General features: G+C 37.9%; 1 protein-coding gene across 15 annotated transcripts in view; it reads right to left on the bottom strand.

Annotated features, from left to right (window-relative positions):
- PLCH1 (phospholipase C eta 1) overlaps positions 1 to 18,843 on the bottom strand; it is a 243,397-nt gene that overhangs the window by 63,380 nt on the left and 161,174 nt on the right. For all 15 annotated transcript variants that reach the window (XM_035278548.3, XM_035278549.3, XM_008983622.5 and 12 more), the window contains 2 exons: positions 11,304 to 11,397; positions 7,681 to 7,884 (listed from right to left, as the gene is read on the bottom strand). In XM_035278548.3, coding sequence (XP_035134439.1) covers positions 7,681 to 7,884; positions 11,304 to 11,397 — 298 coding nt within the window. The remainder of the gene's footprint in view (positions 1 to 7,680; positions 7,885 to 11,303; positions 11,398 to 18,843) is intronic.

Below are 18,843 nucleotides of genomic sequence, written 5' to 3'. Positions count from 1 at the left end.
GAGGCCTAGCTATGATGCTCAGTGATTTGGTCAAACACAAGTCTATATGCTCTGTGAAAATTTTTAAAAATATGATTAACATTTAAATCAGCAGGCTTTGGGTAAAGCAGATTATGTTCGACAATGTGAGTGGGCCTTGCCCAGCCAGTTTAGGGCCTTAAGAGCAAAGACTGAGGTTTCCCTTCAAAGGTAAATTCTCAACACTGCAACACAGAAACTCTGCCTAAATTCCAGCCTTCTGCCCTTGGGAATCCCTACTCAAACTACAACATCAAGTCTAACCTAAGTTTCCAGCCTGCTCCCAGCTCTACAGATCTCAGATTTGCCAACATCCACAGGCATGAGAGCTAATTCCTTAAAAATCAACCAACGAATCTCAATCTCTTGCTTTCTCTACGTGTCTTATTGGTTGTGTTTCTCTGCAGAACCCCAACTAATACAGTTATCTATATTAATCCACCAAACATTGGCTGCTCAAATATCCCTATAGGAGAAAAATAAAAGAAGAAAAAACATTCACCGTTGATACCACAGGAATGCTAGAAACAATGTTTAAGGATAAGATGCTGTTGAGAAAACCAAAGGTTTTGAGATCCTATCTGAGAGTGTCTACTGTTCCTTTGAGCCTGCAAATGAGGTCAAATGTGTCAACAACATCTCACAAGAGAAGCATCATCTGTATTTTTCCATGCACTTGACAGTCTTGGTCTCCTGAAATAATTTTGGGGGAAAAAAACAGATGTTTTCAAATAACATATAATTTTAACAATTTTTACTCTGTTTTGTGGTTTCATCTTGGAGAAGAAAAGACATAACAGAATTCTCCAGAACTAATAGCTTTTCCAAAAAAATGCAAAGAAGACAAAGCAATACCTTACCTGATTTGCTTATTGTGTCCACATCCAAAATAGCTTTTAAAAACGACACCAGTCATGAAAGAAGGCACTCTTTGGTTAGTATTTACAACATAAGCAGAACATTCATACTTGAAGATGGGAGGTTTTTTAATGTTCACTTTTTATACCTAATTTCATCACTTGTCTATGAGATGAAGGTAACAACATTCCAAAATGATACTGACATCTTAATATGTGGCATTCGTGGCCAGGTGAAGTTTCCTGTAAGTGCTAATGCTGTAAATGGGAATTTATAAGGTAGAAATCTTCTATCCAATTCCCCTGCTCATAAAAGAGCCAGGGCCCATTTTTCAATCAGGTTACACATTATAGACCCCCAAAAGCAAAGCAACTCCAACAAAGACTTGGCCATTCTGAAGGCCACGTAGCTAACACGACAGCTTTTCATAATGGAGCTTAAAGACGTTCCACTCTGATAGCACTCACAGAGATAACTGGAGAAGTCATAAACCGATTACAACAGCAATGCAACATCAGTTCCATAATGAGAATGAAAATCCCCTGGACAGAACATCCATATTTATTAGGCAACTCAGGCTGAAAATCAAGTGCATAGAAGGCCATGTAAAAATGTTATCAATTTGATTTGCTGACAAGCCCACCTCACCAAAAAGACTTATTGCTCTCTGTACATATCCTGACTGAGGACATTACTGCAGCTGAACTAATGGGGATGGAAAACATAACATCACCAAAATAGAAGCCTGAAAGGAAAGAGAGTCTCCAGGTCACAACAGCATGAAAACACTGTATAGAATCATTCTTCTTCACCTTTCAAGGGCTATACTTGGCAAAAGCTGTTTCATAAAAACAACTGTGGGACCTGAAATTTCGATCCATGACCAGCTACGTTCTATAAATTAGGTTCTTTAAATTCTAATTGCAGCTGTTTAAGAAAATTACCTTCATATGGCCACAAGGTAGATAAAATGCTACTAGGTATTCAGGAGTAGCCCTTTATCCTCAGGAGATAAATTCTAAAGCTCCCAGTAGATGCTGAAACTGCAGAGTACTTTAGTTTCAAATATATATATACTATTTCAAACAAATATATACTATTGTTTTCTCCTATATATACACACCTATAATAAAGTTTAGCTATAGATTATGTCCAGTAAGAGATTAACAATAACTAATAGTAAAATAGAATAATTATACTGCAATAAAAGTTTATGTGAATATGGTCTCTCTCTCTCTCAAGATATCTTACTTTACTGTACTCACCTTTCCTCTTATAGTGAAGAAGGGACAGAGTAGGCCAGTGTGAGATTTTAATCACACTACTTAGAATAGTACATGACTTAACACTTATATGTTGTTTCTCTCTGGAATTTTTTTTTTTTTTTTTTTTTTTTTTGAGACAGAGTCTCACTCTGTTGCCAGGCTGGAGTACAGTGGTGCAATCTTGGCTCACTGCAACCTTCGCCTCCTGGGTTCACACAATTCTCCTGCCTCAGCATCCCAAGTGGATGGGACTACAGGTACACACCACCACGCCCAGCTAATTTTGTGCTTTTAGTAGAGATGGGGTTTCACCATGTTGGCCAGGATGGTCTTGATCTCTTGACCTCATGATCCACCTGCCTTGGTCTCCCAAAGTGCTGGGATTACAGGCATGAGCCACTGCACCCGGCCATCTCTCTCTGGAATTTCTATTTAATATTTTCGGGTTGTAGCTGATCATGGGTAACTGAAACCATGGAAAGTTAAACCACAGATGAGAGGAGACTACCATACTTCAAATGTGAACTAAGGTCTTCAAATCTCAGGGCTGACAGCAAAATTGTTAGGAGGACCACAGAAATCATGTTACCAAATGCTAAGCCCTCAGGAACATCTAAATATTTAGGTGGTAGGCCTAATAATCAACAAAACAAATTCCCCTTTTTATGCCAACATCCCCTCTATATGGTGCTCCTCACTTTCTCTAGCCCTCCTTATGTGACCTGACAGCCTCATTCAATTCCTTAGGGCTAGTCATGTCATTCAATGCTTGCTCCTCTAAAAATACACAGACATTCTGGAGAACAGTGCAGTTGGAGAGTCAGACCAACCTGGATTCAAATCTCAGCTTCTATGCTTCCTAACTAGGGGAACTTAAGCCATTTATTTAACTCTGAGCTGAATCTCTTAAGAGGAGATTATTCCATCTTTCTTGGTGGTGTTAGAAGAATTAAATGAGAATGCATGGAAAACAGTTAGCCAGGACCTACCCCATTAAAGGTGCTAAAATCATAATAGTTCCTCTTTTCCTTCCTACAATACATTCAAATCCAAGGTGACAACCACAATTTCCAATAAGAAATAGGTCAAATACACAAAAACAAAATGAACAAACAAAAAGAAATAGGTCAAATGCAAAACTGACCAAGTCTCTGATATAAATATAATTATTCTCCTTAAGAAAAACATTCCAGAAATAGTAGTTCAACTTTCACGGTCCAGTTCTAGATTATTCTAATAATAACTTGAAGCCAAATACTAGGGAAAGAATTTACTGATGCAAACTGGTGGGGAAGATATTTGGGAGCACATAAAAAAACTGCATATCCTTTAAAATTACACCATAGCTGTGCATAGTCTCAGTTTGTACAAGTATCTGGAGAAGGTAACCTTTTGGACATACAGAGCCAAGTAGCTTCTTTGTATTACAGCAGTGATTGGAAAACAGGAAGTAAGAAGGTACAAGAGAAGGCTCTTGTTCAATGTCATCTACTGCATACAATTTCTAAAAGCTCCCATTTTAGAATTAAAAGACTACTGGAAAAACTACAACTAAAAATAATGTGTACTTTATCATAAATTAAGTTAATCAGATAACTTTACTTCTTAATATCCCAAACAAACCTGGAGGATTAGAAGTTTTGAGTCAGTATAAGGAATTAATGACAGAAACATCGTTAGGCTTGGGTAGGATACTGATTTTGGACAAGTTAACCAAAAAGAGAAGCCTGGGTATCTGAAGGAACTGAAAAGCAAAAGAAATAGAGCAGAAGAGACAGAAGTAACAAAGTTGTAAAATTGTCTAGAGTTGACTATTACTTCACAGAGTCACTAAACATCATCTTCCATACTTGACCTTCAATAAAATGTCACCATTTACAAGGATAGGCAATCAGTGTGAATCTGATGAGGCTGTATACCCAGGGCATCTCTATGTATGCCAGATATGTGAAACTTGTTGAGTGCTGAGCAAACAAAGGGCTGAATAATGGCTGAGAGAGAATGTCACCTCAAGAACTGTTATTGCTTGAAAGGATTTTCTTCCTGTTAATATTTTATAGCATCTTCATTATTCAGTTATTCAAGCTACTCAATTGTTAATCACTATTGCTCATATGTATTCTCTGCAACTATTGCAAAACTACTGTTGAAAGACACAAATTTCCAGACGATTCATTTTGTAGTCATCCTAATGCTTCTGCATGCAGGTAGTTTTTAATACCTATTTTTTAAGCATGTTGATTTATCTTAATAACATTACTGTCACTTTTGTAGCAGAAAATTCAAGCTAGAAACTATCTGACAAAGAAAGGTACTTCCAGTTAAGCAGTCTTATCTCATTGTCCTACTGCTTTATTCATTTGCCCTACACTTCCCACCATGCCTAGGACAAACAGTCATCCCACTGCTGACTCCCATCACACTCCCCACCAAAAGACAATTCCCTATGCTTCATGGCATCTCCATTTAACCATAAACAAACTCCCTTTTATCTTCAGACTCTTTTTAGAATTCTCCCTCAACCTCCTTTCCTTGGCTAAACACCAGCTTACCTTGGAAGACAATATCCTTTCTCCAAGGATGCTCTTTTATGTAAATCACAGAAGATTTATATATAAACCAGAAGGCATTAGCTAGGCCTTTAATGCTGCTTTTAAGTGATTGTTCTTCTATACTCATTAAAAAAATCTCTTCTCCTTTGAAGCTTATTCCATCCAGCTATACCTTTCTGGCATCTTCCAATCACCTTTTCTATAGTATTCTTTTTTGTTGTTGTTGAGATGGAGTCTCACTCTGTCACCCAGGCTGGAGAGTACAGTGGTGTGATTGCAGCTCACTGCAACCTCCGCCTCCTGGGTTCAAGTGATTCTCCCACCTCAGCCTCCCAAGTAGCTGGGATTACAGATGCACGCCACCAGGCCCAGCTAATTTTTGTAGTTTTAGTAGAGATGGGGTTTCATTGGCCAGGCTGGTCTCAAACTCATGACCTTAAGTGATCGGCCTGCCTCAGCCTCCCAAAGTGCTGGGATTACAGGCATGAGCCACTCCACCTGGCCACATTGTTTTTATACTTAAGTATCTGGTTAAGAGTTTTTAATCTCCAATCTGTTCCTGTCTAAGTTAAAAAACCATGTAGCGATCTATTTAATCCCTGAGCACTGACCTCCTTGCTTTACTCTGTTTCTGTAATGCTCACCCATGACACAATCTGGATATTGTCAGCACCTGTAACTAAATCCCTTTGCAATGACAGCTCTCTGCTCTCATTTTTGTTATGTGTAATGACAACTTTCTACATTTTCCTATTTATTTGAGTCTTCCAGTATCTTAATCTTATTTTATAGCCCCTTATCCTTTTCACTTCCTTTCCTAAAATCATGGAGCTCCTGTCAGTTACTTATAAGAGCTCTCATCAACACCTTAAAGATACCTAGAAATCCCGAGCCTTGGATCAATTCTATAATCTGTCTTCACTCCTCTATCTAAGCAGATGAGTATTGTTGGGGATGGGATCAGAGGGAGTCTAAACATCCAGATTTTTGAATCAGTAAAGACGGTTTCTGAAATTAGCTTGGTCTTCCCTGACTTACCTTGTCAATTCCTTTCCCATTCTCTAATGACTTCTTTAACAATTTGCTGATCTTAAGCCCTGTGGCCAACCTCCACTCACTTTATACTGAGTGGATGATGCGCTCTCCTACTTCTCTGAGAAAACAGGCATGCACCCTTTCAAAAATCTCTTGTTCTTTTTATCCCACCTGAAAACAAATCTATATTATTTCCCCCACTTCCAAGTCTAAAAACTGCCCCCACAGCATGTAGATCAAGCATTTGGATGCAGAAAAATGTCCAGTCACCAACCCACAGCAGGTAATCAACTGCCCACTAACATTCCACCAACCTACACAGCAAAGGCCACCAACAATTCCCAGCTGACAAATGCAGCTAAATTGGATACTTAGTTTTATTTTACTTTTCTGTTGGCTGTGGCATTTCTCGCCATTCCTGTCTAACTCCTTCATCCTTTAGATCCAAGTGCCCCTGTTCTCTGCACTGTTCCTTGCTGGCTCTCTTCGCGCTTCCTACTCCTAATCATTGGATCGTTGAAGTCCTCAGGTCTTTCCCTTTTCCCCTTCTCTCTGTAAGTGATCTTGTACACTTTCATGATTTTAACTACCACATACTAAGTTCAGCATTTTGGAATCCTTATCTTGCCCAGATTCTTCCATTAAGTTCAGACATTGTTATCCAAATGACTAATAAAGATGTCCACGTACATGTTACCAAATCACCCTAAATTCAGCAGATGGAAAACTGGACTCATTTAGGCTCTCCTCTAAGATTCCCTACAGTATGGGGTGGCACCAACCTTCTAGCTCTCCCTTCATTCCTTTCATTCTTTTCTCTCACCAGGTTCCACTAAGTTTACTTCTTTAATACTGCATCCTTATAATCATCTCTTTCTCACTTAGTCCAAGATTTTGTAATCCTCCCTTCGATTCACTGTGATAGCCTTCCCACCACCTTCCTGCCTCCAGTTTCACCTCTCTTCTCCCTCCACAAACCCATGATTAAAAAAAAAAAAAAAAACTTTAAAAATTATCCTCTCACATTGTTGCCCAAGTCATTAATCTTTCTAAACTGCAAGTCTGATCGTATCACTAGAGATATTAAAACCCTTCACTGGCCCCTTATTACCAAAAACTAAAATTGAAATTCCTCTCCACAGCACTTAAAACCCTTTATAGCTGACCCCTAGCTCCCTTCCTAGTCTAACTGATTTCTCATCACGTTATACCTTGCACTTCATTCTCCATACCACCACTTCTACATCATTGTATATTGACTAACTGGTGAAATTTTCACACTGTTTAATCTATCTATCTATCTATCTATCTCTTCATCTCTCTATCTCTTAGAGATGGGGTCTCACTATGTTGCCCAGACAGGAATGCAATAGTTATTCACAGGCACAATCACAGAACACTGCAGCCTTGAACTCCTGGTCCCAAGCAATCCTCCCATCTCAGCCTCCCAGTTAGCTAAGACTAGAGGTGTACAATACCATGCCTGGATTATACTATTTTTAAAAAATGTTCATCCCTTCTACTAGACCGTGAACTCCCTGAAGACAGAATTCTTATTTTACTTACTTCTGCATACTCACCACCTGGAACCCACTAGAAATTTAATAAATGTTGGCTAATTGATAGACCATGAAAGTATCTTAAAAACAAAGATACTAAACTATTTTTGCAATTGCATAATTAAAAATATCTTTCTAGGAAGTCTTTAATTTTCATCATGATTTCTCAGCAACTAAAGGTATGCTTCACAACTGCTAATACATATCTCTCCCTCCTAATTGAACAATAAGGAGCCAAAGAGAATTATGAGTTAAGATTGACTTTACAGTGGACAGAAAAATAGTACTAATAAGTGTGAAAGCATGTTTTAGGTCTCCATTAATTACAGTGAACTCAACAGAATGATTAAAGGGTCACCAATACACACCGGAGCTCAGAAAAACTGCACGTACCTTCCACGCAGCGACAGCCCTCTTGCAGCACCCTTGCATACATATCCACTTTGGACTGAGAAAGGAGCTGGTCCCCAGTCAGGTATGTATTGTGAGAGGAAGCAATGTAGTAGTTGCAGAGTGGCTGATCCATGTCTTGGTACACTTCATGGTGCAATGGGTTAAATATGTCACAAGCAGGACTACGCATGAAGTTCGTGAAGCCTTTGGAAGAAAGAGTAACTTACTACAGCTTGCAAAGCATATATACTTAATGGCTCTAAGAGGGATAAAAGGGGTCAAAAAAAATGTTCATAATGATTAACTTATTTACCCTCAGGACAGCCCTTGTGGGGAAAACTGGAGCAATGAGAAATTTGCTTGAGGTCAGTCATATGGTTTGGATATTTGTTCCACCAAATCTCATGTTGAAATAGAATCCCCAATGTTGGAGGTGGGCCCTTGTAGGAGGTGTATGGATCACGAGGGTGGATCCTTCATGGCTTGGTGCTGTCTTTGCAACAGTGTATGAGTTCTCCTGAGATCTGTTTGTTTAAAAGTATATGGCCCCCTCCACTCCACTCTCGCTCTTGCTCCAGCTCAAGCCATGTGACGTGTTTCCTCCACTTCACCTTCTACCATGAGTAAAAGCTCCCTCCAGCCTCCCCAGAAGCCAAGCAGATGCTGGCACCATGCTCCCAGTACAGCCTGCAGAATGTGAGACAATTAAAGCTCTTTTCTTTATAAATTACGTAGCCTCAGGTATTTCTTTTTTTTTTTCTTCTTTTTTTAAGATCTGTCACCCAGGCTAGAGTTCAGTGGTGCAATCTCAGCTCACAGCAACCTCTGCCTCCCAGGGTCATGCAATTCTCCAGCTTCAGCCTCTTGAGTAGCTGGGAGTACAGGTGCGTGCCACTGCATCCAGTAATATTTTTTTGTACTTTTAGTAGAGATGGGTTTATGGGGTTTCATCCTGTTGGCCAGGCTGATCTCAAACTCCTGACCTCAGGTGATTCACCTGCCTCGGCCTCCCAAAGTGTTGGGTTTATAGGCATGAGCCACTGCACCCGGCCAGGTATTTCTTTCTTTTCTTTTTTTTTTTTTTTTTGAGACAGAGTTTCGCTCTTGTTACCCAGGCTGGAGTGCAATGGCACAATCTTGGCTCACTGCAACCTCCTCCTGGGTTCAGGCAATTCTCCTGCCTCAGCCTCCTGAGTAGCTGGGACTACAGGCATGCACCACCATGCCCAGCTAATTTTTTGTATTTTTAGTAGAGACGGGGTTTCACCATATTGACCAGGATGGTCTCGATCTCTAGACCTCATGATCCACCCACCTCAGCCTCCCAAAGTGCTGGGATTAGAGGCTTGAGCCACCACGCCTGGCCCTGGCCAGGTATTTCTTTATAGCAACACAAGAATAGCCTAATACAGTCAAGTAGACAATGTCAAAATATGAAATATGACTTTTAGGAATAGCTTTTTAAATATAACCTAAAAATATATATAAATTGACTTTTTAAGAATTTTGACTGGGTGGAAGAGGGGCCAAGCCATTTAGTGATGAATGAACTCAAGCTATGCTTGTGCAGGGTGACTGATGCCATGATAAAGCCATGTTATACCAAGAGATGCCCTGATCAACCAGCAATTGACAGGTTATTAAGTTCATCTAAAAAACAATAAAGTCAGTACCATAGTTAAGGTAGACCTCAAAAGTTAAACACTGCCTAAATTCAGGGTGTAATTATTTGACAATCAAATCAGTTTGAAAAAATGCTGCTAATGGCTGGCACATTTTATAACTTTGAAATAGTCCTTAAAGATTATTTAGAAAACCCTATCCATTTTTTTACAATCTTTCAAAATATAATGGCTCGGTAAAAGAGGTTTTCATTAATATAACAAATAAATATATTAATGGCTCACAAGTACCTAAATAGAATAATTATTAGGGTGAATTATTCAAGTCTTCAAAAATCATTTGGTAAAATATATTTGGAAATATCCTCTGAGATTTAATTTCTTCATGACAACTTTTATGTCCATAACTTAGGAAACCACATTTAATTCCATTTTTTGGAGCCCTACCAAGGAAAAGATTCATTTCCTAGCACAGAAAAGGCCCAAGTTAGTTTATCATCTCTGGTTTCTTTTAAAACGGTTTTTAATGATATAAGATTTTATTTTATTTTTTGAGACAGAGTCTCACTTTGTTGCCCAGGTTGGAGTACAGTGGCATGATCTCCGCTCACTGCAACCTCCACCTCCTGTGCTCAAGCGGCTCTTGTGCCTCAGTTTCCTGAGTAGCCAGGATTATGAGTGTGTGCCACCATGCCCAGCTAATTTTTGTACTTTTAGTAGAGACAGGGTTTCACCATGTTGGCCAGGCTGGTCACAAACTCCTGGCCTCAGGTGATCCCCCTCCCTCTACCTCCCAAAGTGCTGGGATTACATGTGTGAGTCACCATATCCTGCTAATTATCTAAGATTTTAAAATATTCCTCTTCATTTTAATTACTTACCACCCCAGGAAGTAAACAGATGGTATTAAAACCACCTTGTCCACAGTGATCTGGGAGCAGGATAAATGAGGGGGCCAAGAGTCAAAACTGGTGAGATAAACCATGACTTTTTATGCTCTTGTAGGCAGCTGATCTTTCATTAAAGATCATCTCCTCTACCTCAAAGATTCTCCTCTTCGGTGGCAGCCTGCATAGCATTTCTCTGCATATTTTAAATACATGTATAGACATGTAGCTATATTTCTACCATATTACTTATGTCTAACATTCCAGGAGCTAGATTCTGAGTATATAACTGTGAGCAAATTATTTAACTTGTTTGAGCCTTACTTTCCTCAACTATAAAATGAAGTCATTGAATTAATGAGATTTTTGGTTCCAACAGCCTCTCCAAAGCTACCAATTAGGAAAACAGTCAGTTGCTATCATTTTAAAAGAAAGATGGCAGCCAGGCACAGTGGCTTATGTCTGTAATCCCATCATTTTGGGAGGCCGAGGTAGGCAGATCACCCAAGATCAGGAGTTCAAGACCAGTCTGACCAACATGTAAAAATACAAAATTAGCTGGGATGCCTGAATCCCAGCTGCTTGGGATGCTGAGGCAGGAGAATTGCTTGAACCCGGGAGGCAGAAGTTGTGGTGAGCCAAGATGGCACCACTGCACTTCAGCCTGGCAAGAGATCGAGATTCCATCTCAAAAGAAAAGAAAAGAAAAGAAAAAAAGAAACATGGCAAGTCACTAGTCTCTGAGAGAACTTATTTTAGGACTGAATTTCCCTTCATGAAATTATCAGGCTGAGGCTATTTCCAAAAATTAGCCAGTTGAGGAAAGCCCAAATATGTCATGGCATCCATCACACATAGTAGTATCAGGTAGACTTGCTTGAAGTGGAAAATGCTTATGGGTGTTGCAAAAGTAAGAGAAATAGCAACATCACGGCCTTTGCTTTGTAGGAAAATATATAGACAGGGTTTTATTTGGTGTCATAGGTTTCATTTGAATTATTTATTAATATAATTCCATGGATATCTCCTGATTTCTTTTCCTAAAAATTTTGCTGGAATTTAACTTAACAGACTGAATCAAGAAATGAGAAATTAAGAATATTCGTTATTTTACCTTCTATGCCAAGAACATTTTTCAACTTATTTTCTTCTGAAACTTCAAACTTCTTTATGATGTCAAGACAATAGTCCGTTGTCACATTATTCATCTAAGAAAAACAGAATACTAGTAGAGTACCTGAAATTTCATGAACTATGTTCCTCCACAGTAAAAAGACATTTACTGATTTAGCATTCTTGACACAGTGCAAAGCACCTAAATAGCAGTGTTTGGGGTTACTATGTGTCACAGTGCCTTTATCATTGGAGAATGACCATGATCTTAATCTTTCTATGCATCTTTTAGATTGAATCAGTAAAAACAGCCCTTCAACTATACTATTAGACAAATGTTCTCTGTGAAGCAATAAAATAAAATCAGTTATCAATGTGAATCCATTGCCAAAAATACAATCACTATAAGCTAGCAGTTATCTGCAAAATTAACATTTCCTACACAAACACTAAAGTTTGCAGATCATAAATATATGCAGAAAAAGAATGATTCCCTACCAAAACAGAATATTTCTAAGTAAATGTGTGTGTGTGTGTGTGTGTGTGTGTGTGTGTGTGTGTGTGTGTTTATTCATAGAACCATCCACTGAGCAGAGCAGTCTGCAGTGGTGATTGGTAATTCAGGAACACAAAGGAGGAAAATGAAAATCTAGGTGAGGTAGCTAGTATAACAGAGAATTCTAGAGCTAGATTCCTTGTGTTCAAATCAGGTAGGCTGTATTATTAATAGTGGGACTTTGCATAGGTCACTTACCTTTTCTGTGGCTACCTAATAGGGGAGTGATAAGGATTAAATTAATTAGTATTGGCAAAAACATTGTGTGGCACCAAAAAGGCAGTATATGCTATTAATAATATTATTGAGTCAGTCTCAAATTTGCTACATGAACAATATATACTGACTGTCACTGGGAAAAGTAAATTCTTCAGAAATAATTTCTTTAATTAAACAGCAACATTAAAAATGTGATATTTTGACCAAAAATCCATTTAGTCCCACAATCTAACATTGACATTTAAAAATATAAATGAATAATGATAAAGCACACTGATTTTGTGAGCTAGTATTTCATATTTTAATTACATTTTCTCAAAGATTCCATTATTGTTTAGGTTCAATACTGATGGTTTCATAAAATCTAGTTTTTCTAAACAATCTGTTTAAACTGAGGGGAAAGTGCTCCTATATGGCTGCTTTTTGTCAGTTCAAAAGAACACACAATGCTCTCTTTCTTTTCAGAGTAGCATAGTGGCCGATGCATCTTTTGAGTAAATTTTATAATCCTTATTCTATTCAGGGGCCCATATTACCAGAAACTACCTGAAAAGACTATAAATAAATGAAACTGCAATACCTCCAAGGAACTCTACTGACCCAGGCAGGCTTTGAGCAGCTCATTCATTTGTCTGCTGTGAGCTAGAAAAAGATACATAATTTTTCACAAAATAAAAAGAACCAAATTGATAATAAGTTTACATGTCATGTGAAGACTGAGTTCACTTTGCAATTATTTTGTTTATAAAGCCATTTGTTCACAAATGTAGAGGGCTTAAACTGGACTCAGGTAGACTACCAAAAGCCCATGTAATCTAAACACACACACACACACACACACACACACAATGAAGAAACAACAAAACAACTGCCTCACCAAGGTGATGGAGCTAACTGCAGGTAAGCAGAGAATATGTTACTAATTCAAAATACAATGTTGACTTTTATAATAAATAAATCATATTTGAAAATATTCATTGAATTAGCAAAAACATTAATAAGCAATCTGTGACGTTCATAAATTTCTGAGCACTGTAGAAGAATTAATGGAAAAAATAATCTACTTTCTACCAAAATTGAAGTATTAAGGATTGACTCTTTGTGAAATACATTAAAACCCCATAATAATGAGAATTGAAATGTAAGAGTCATCAACTCCCAACCTTCCCTACCCCCGATCTCATTTAATTAATCTCCCAACAGCAAAATCCTGCATGTTACATAATTGAATTTTTATACATTATTTAAGTTATAATTATAAGCTTATTGTATGACTGAAGGTTCAACATAGGTTAATGTTCTTTCCTGTCCTTTTTCACCCTGTTTTGCTTCCTATTTGACAGAGCTGATACAGTAAAACAGAAATTTCTCCCTACTCTAACCCTGTTTTCTATGGAGTTCATTTGAAAGTTTGTTTGTCATTGAACATCTGAGTCACTTGCTGTTTCCAATACTAAATATTTTTCTTTCTACACGAGGCAACTGGTGCTAAAAGAAGAACTTAAGATAAAATTTGATTTATGTTCGTAATGAGTCTACATTTATGTAATGCTGTCAGTGTGCAGTAAAGAGCTTTTACACACATAATCTTAAATAGTTCTTATAATAGTCTAGTAAATTTAGTGTTTTTATCCCTGTCTTATAGATAGAAAACTTAATGTTGAGAGAGAGGTTAGTTGAACATCACCACCAAAGTCACAAAACTGTAAGAGGCAGAACCAAAGTTCAAATTTGGACATTCTTGACTTCAAGTCCAAAGCACTTTCTTTTATAACTATTCTCTGAGCATTTTTCTTTATGTCTACTAAAAATTAAAATGCTTCCTTTTAAAACTGATTGTTTTTTTAATTTCAATATAACTGAAACTCCTAAATCATTTCTTTATTTCAAATCAGTGATTACAATTTAACTTCTTTTATTATCCAAGATTAGACTCCATTCGCTTTTCCTTTATTTACTGTAGTTCTTTATTCTCATCCATAAAAGACTCACTGGTCCTCACATTAAAGGTCAATTAAGTTTAGATGAATTCGTTGTAGAAACCAGTCATAGATCTATAAAATGCCCATATTCTGACACTGTCTATTTATCCCCAAACTTCCTGTAAGTATTTTGGCAAAACTTTCCCTGTGAATGAAAATTTCAAGACAAAGTTGAAGAGGTAAACAATTATATTTCTTATGGCTATGATTATCAAAAACACCAAATGCAAAATCAATCTGTCATTTGCAAAAATTCTAGTATCGCTAAACTCTTATTTTTATCAAAGTGATATAAATAAATAAGTCACAGCTAAGATGCTTTAAAACTAAAACCAGAAATCCTCCACCTATACCCAGAATCATTCCCCAAAGTTGAAATAGGTCTTTTTTTTGGAGACAGAGTTTCACTCTGTCACCCAGGCTGGAGTGCAGTGGCGCGATCTCACTGCAACCTCCACTTGCCGGGTTCAAGCAATTCTCCTGCCTCAGCCTCCCAAATAGCTGGAATTACAGGCATGCACCACCACACCTGGCTAACTTTTCATTTTTTTAGTAGAGACAGGGTTTCATCATGTTGGCCAGGCTGGTCTCGAACTCCTGACTTTAGATGATCCACCCACCTTAGCCTCCCAAAGTGCTGGGATTATAGGCGTGAGCCACCCCACCTAGCCATCTTTATATTCTTAATTATTGTGTTTATAATGTTATATTGTACACTTTAAAAATTATCTATTGACTTCTTACTGTGTTAGATATTATCTTAGATCTTTAACATAATAATAAGATCTTCTGGGTCAGCAAAGCTTTCTCTCTCTGCCTGTCCTCTCAGTATAATTATATCATCCAATTTTTATGAAATATCTTTAAATTATTCCAAGTATGCAAGTGTTGAACAACGCTGAGTCTACTGTACACTGTGATTGTGTTTCCTTTTTCATGGAACATTTTTTAGGACTACTTGCTGCCATTCCTACTCATTTGGTTAATATTTAATATATCTATCACAGATTTTTCCCAATGACTCTAATAGTGTCTCAAGTTCCACATATGTAATCTTTCACCCCTAAGGAAACTCACTTGGTTTCCTCACATGATAGACCCACAGTTCCAACAAGGTGAAGATGAAATCTTCAAGACTCCCTGAGGCCTAGGCTCCAGAACCTGAACATCAGTTCTACCACAATTTATTAATCAAAGCAAGTCATTAAACTGGCACCAATTGAAGAAGTAAGAAAATAGAATTCACTTCTTGATGTAAGGAGAGGCAAAGTTGCATTGCAAAGACATATATATACAGGAACATGGGAATTATTATAGCCATCTTCACAATTTCCATATTTTCCATATAGTACCCACACTCAAACATGTGTGGCATCACTTAATCAGATCCTCTGATCCATCCCCCTTGCCACTTTATTTTTGAGATAGAGTCTTGCTTTGTTGCCCAGCCTAGAGTACAGTGGCGCAACCTCGGCCATATGCAACCTCCACCTCTTAGGTTCAAGCAATTCTCTTGCCTCAGCCTCCTGAGTAGCTGAGACTACAGGTGTGTGCCATTATGCCTGGCTAATTTTTTATATTTTTAGTAGACACAGGGTTTCACCATGTTGGCCAGGCTGCCCTCAAATTCCTGACCTCAGGTGATCTGCCTGCCTCAGCCTCCCAAAGTGCTGGGATTATGGGCATGAGCCACCATGCCTAGCCCCGCTTACTTCTTCCATACAGTTTTATGCCAGAGTAGAGAAGGGACAATTGCCCTGCTACAAGGTTTGGGGGAGAAGATCTGAAGCCCTAACCATATCTTAAACAGACTTTCAACCAATGCTTGTTTTCAACCCCTTCTCTCCTCTTTTCAGGAATATCATGTAACTACCATCAATTATTGAGATTATGGGGGCTTCCCCTGGGCCAGTGGAGTTGCTTCGTGGCTTCTCACTCTATGAGACTGAATTTCAGTGCTCTGGGGTCTCCTTTAAATCAGACAAGTTTTAAAATTTTGTTGGTCCTCTCCTGTTCTCTTTGTATATGTGGTTTTACATGGGGGGATTATCTTTACTGTATTTTGGTGTAATTTCAAGAGTGAGTGAAGAAACACCTCTAAATGAATGGTCATTTCATTTTCAACTAAGTACGACAACCGCAATAACTATTTACCTCCTCAGACTAGCTACCTCTAATTCATCCTAAAAGGAAACCACACATTTCACAGCATTTGAATGGTCTATTTCACAGAAAACATTATTTGGAAAATATATTCAATGCAGCAAAAATATTATAAGATATAATTACTCTGATAATCTCTCAACTGCTTTAATTGTGAATAATTAAGAAAAATCAGACAGGCGTGGTGGTTCACACCTGTATTCCCAGCACTTTGGGAGGCCAAGGCAGGTAGAAAACTTGATGTCATGATGAAACTCTGTCTCTACTAAAAATACAAAAATCAGCCAGGGATGGCGGCAGGTGCCTGTAATCCCAGCTTCTTGGGAGGTTGAGGCAGGAGAATTGCTTGAATCTGAGAGGCGGAGATCTCAGTGAGCTGAGATAGTGCCATTGCACTCCAGCCTGGGATTACAGAGCAAGACTCCATCTTAAAAAGAAAAGGAAAAAAAATGATACAGAAATTCAGGAAAACACCTCAAAGTAATGCTTTTATATGAGGAAAGTACAAAAAAGATAAAGATACATTGTCACCAGATGGGATAATTATAAGGAAAGGAGACTTTATAATTATTTCTAATTATTTCTCATGAGAGAGATTAGAATGACCATGACTCTACCAAACCATTCTGGATTCAATGAAGGGTAAGGTAGGGAGAGGGCACAGATGACTCCTATAATTGGATCAGAAAGATCAAGGAAACATTTTAGCAGAAAGAATAAAGGGACTAAAGGTGCAATTTTCAGAGTTACTACACAGGTAATATATAGATCTATATCAGATTATAATAAGGAGTGGGCCCTGTAGCAGGGAAACAGGAAATCTCAGAAAATCCTCTTGGAATGAACTATCCACATGCATATTTCAGATTAAAGCTTTGCATAAACAGAAACCTACTTTTGACTTACTATAAAGGTAGCCTTTTCTCTTGGATAACAGCTAGCAGTATTTTTAAAATTTTTAAATTATTTTATTTTAGAGACAGTCTTGCTTTGTGGCCCAGGCACAATCATAGCTCACCTGGAACTCCAGGGCTCAAGCAATCCTCCCACCTCAGCCCCTAAATAGCTGGGACTATAGGCAAGCACCACTACACCCAGCTAATTTCTTTTTTTAAAGAAGGGATCTTGTTATATTGTCCAGACTGATCTTGAACTCTGGGCCTCAAGTGATCCTCCTGCCTTCTCCTGTAGCTGGGATTAACAGGAACAAGCCGCTGGGCTTGTTCCTAGGAGGGTTTTCCAACTATCTAAAGGTGCTTTGATATTCCTGCCTTCTCTTCCTTCCTTTTCCAATCCATAAGAAACAAAAAAAAAATATATAAAGAGCATAGGAGCTTGCTAAAAAAGGCTGCCAAGGGGATGGGGAAATGAAATCAAATTGTCACTCCAGAACCAAAACGTTGAAAAGGACTGAGCACAAAAAACACTCAGGTCCAATGCCATGAAATGAATAGGAACTCTAGAGGAGATGTAGGTGATTGTTTGGCAAACATGGGATTGGGGTGGGTGGTAATGAAACAAAGTGAAACAAAACAGAACAGAAACTCTCAATCAACCCTAGTAAACACTTTGGAACCAAAGATTAGTGGATATCTGTGATCCTTTATCTGTGGATGGAAAAAAAGAGAAATCTCAGCCAGATGACTTCTAACTGTACTGGCACTTCCTCGGGGATATAAAAGATAGTGAGAATTCCCTTGCCACAGCCATGTTTTAAGGATGAAAGTCCTAATCAAACAGCAATTGGACCTGTCAAAAGCATAAATTCAATTTTCTGAGAGCTTCAGTGAAATAAAAATTTGACCCACAGGCCAATATTTGATTTTGTAAAATCTTCCACAGCATATGTGGCCAGCAGTGATATTTCATTTCACAGCTAAGTAAACCTGTAAAAGTTGAATATTCTGGTGTCTACACCAATCTTATGTTATCAGAAGCTAATGAATTGCTGTCACATGCATCATCAAATTGCCTTAAATTTGTACCAGTGTGAAAATCTAGTTTTGAAACTCAAAACCCCACAAAACTCTTGACTAATGACTTTCTACACAGATTGTGTCCCATCTAATAAAATAAATTTTACACTATTTTAAAGAATGTTGAAATGTACAACTTTATGATTTTTAAATACACAGCTGTTTTTTAGGATGAATTATTAAAGTAAAATGGTTTGACCAAAGTTTCATAAATTATATTAAATGTTATAGATTGTAAAACTATTCCAGTTAAAGACTGATCATTCTATAACTTCACCAGAAACAGAAGAGATGGACACCATGTTTCGTGGCATATTTTTTAATCTTTACTAATATGATGTGGAAAAAAATAGTCTCTTAGCCTAGACAGTATGGCGATACCCTGTCTCTAAAACAAATTATTAAAAATTAGCTGGGTGTGATGACACACACCTGTAGTCCCAACTACTCAGGAGGCTAAAGCAGGAGTTGGAGGTTACATGATCCATGATCACACCCACTGCACTCCAGCCTGGGTGACAGAGACCCTGTCTCTAAAAAATAAATAACTTGGTTTTATTTCACATTTTTGAATTATTAATAAAGGGTGAACATTTTCACAGGTTTATTGACTTTGTATTTTTTTATAGGTTTCAACTGTTTTAC

This window comes from Callithrix jacchus, chromosome 17 (assembly GCF_049354715.1).
Source record: "Callithrix jacchus isolate 240 chromosome 17, calJac240_pri, whole genome shotgun sequence".
Classification (NCBI taxonomy): Eukaryota; Metazoa; Chordata; class Mammalia; order Primates; family Cebidae; genus Callithrix; species Callithrix jacchus.
The sequence above is the reverse complement of the archived record's forward strand: the minus strand, read 5'-3'. Positions and strand labels throughout refer to the sequence as shown.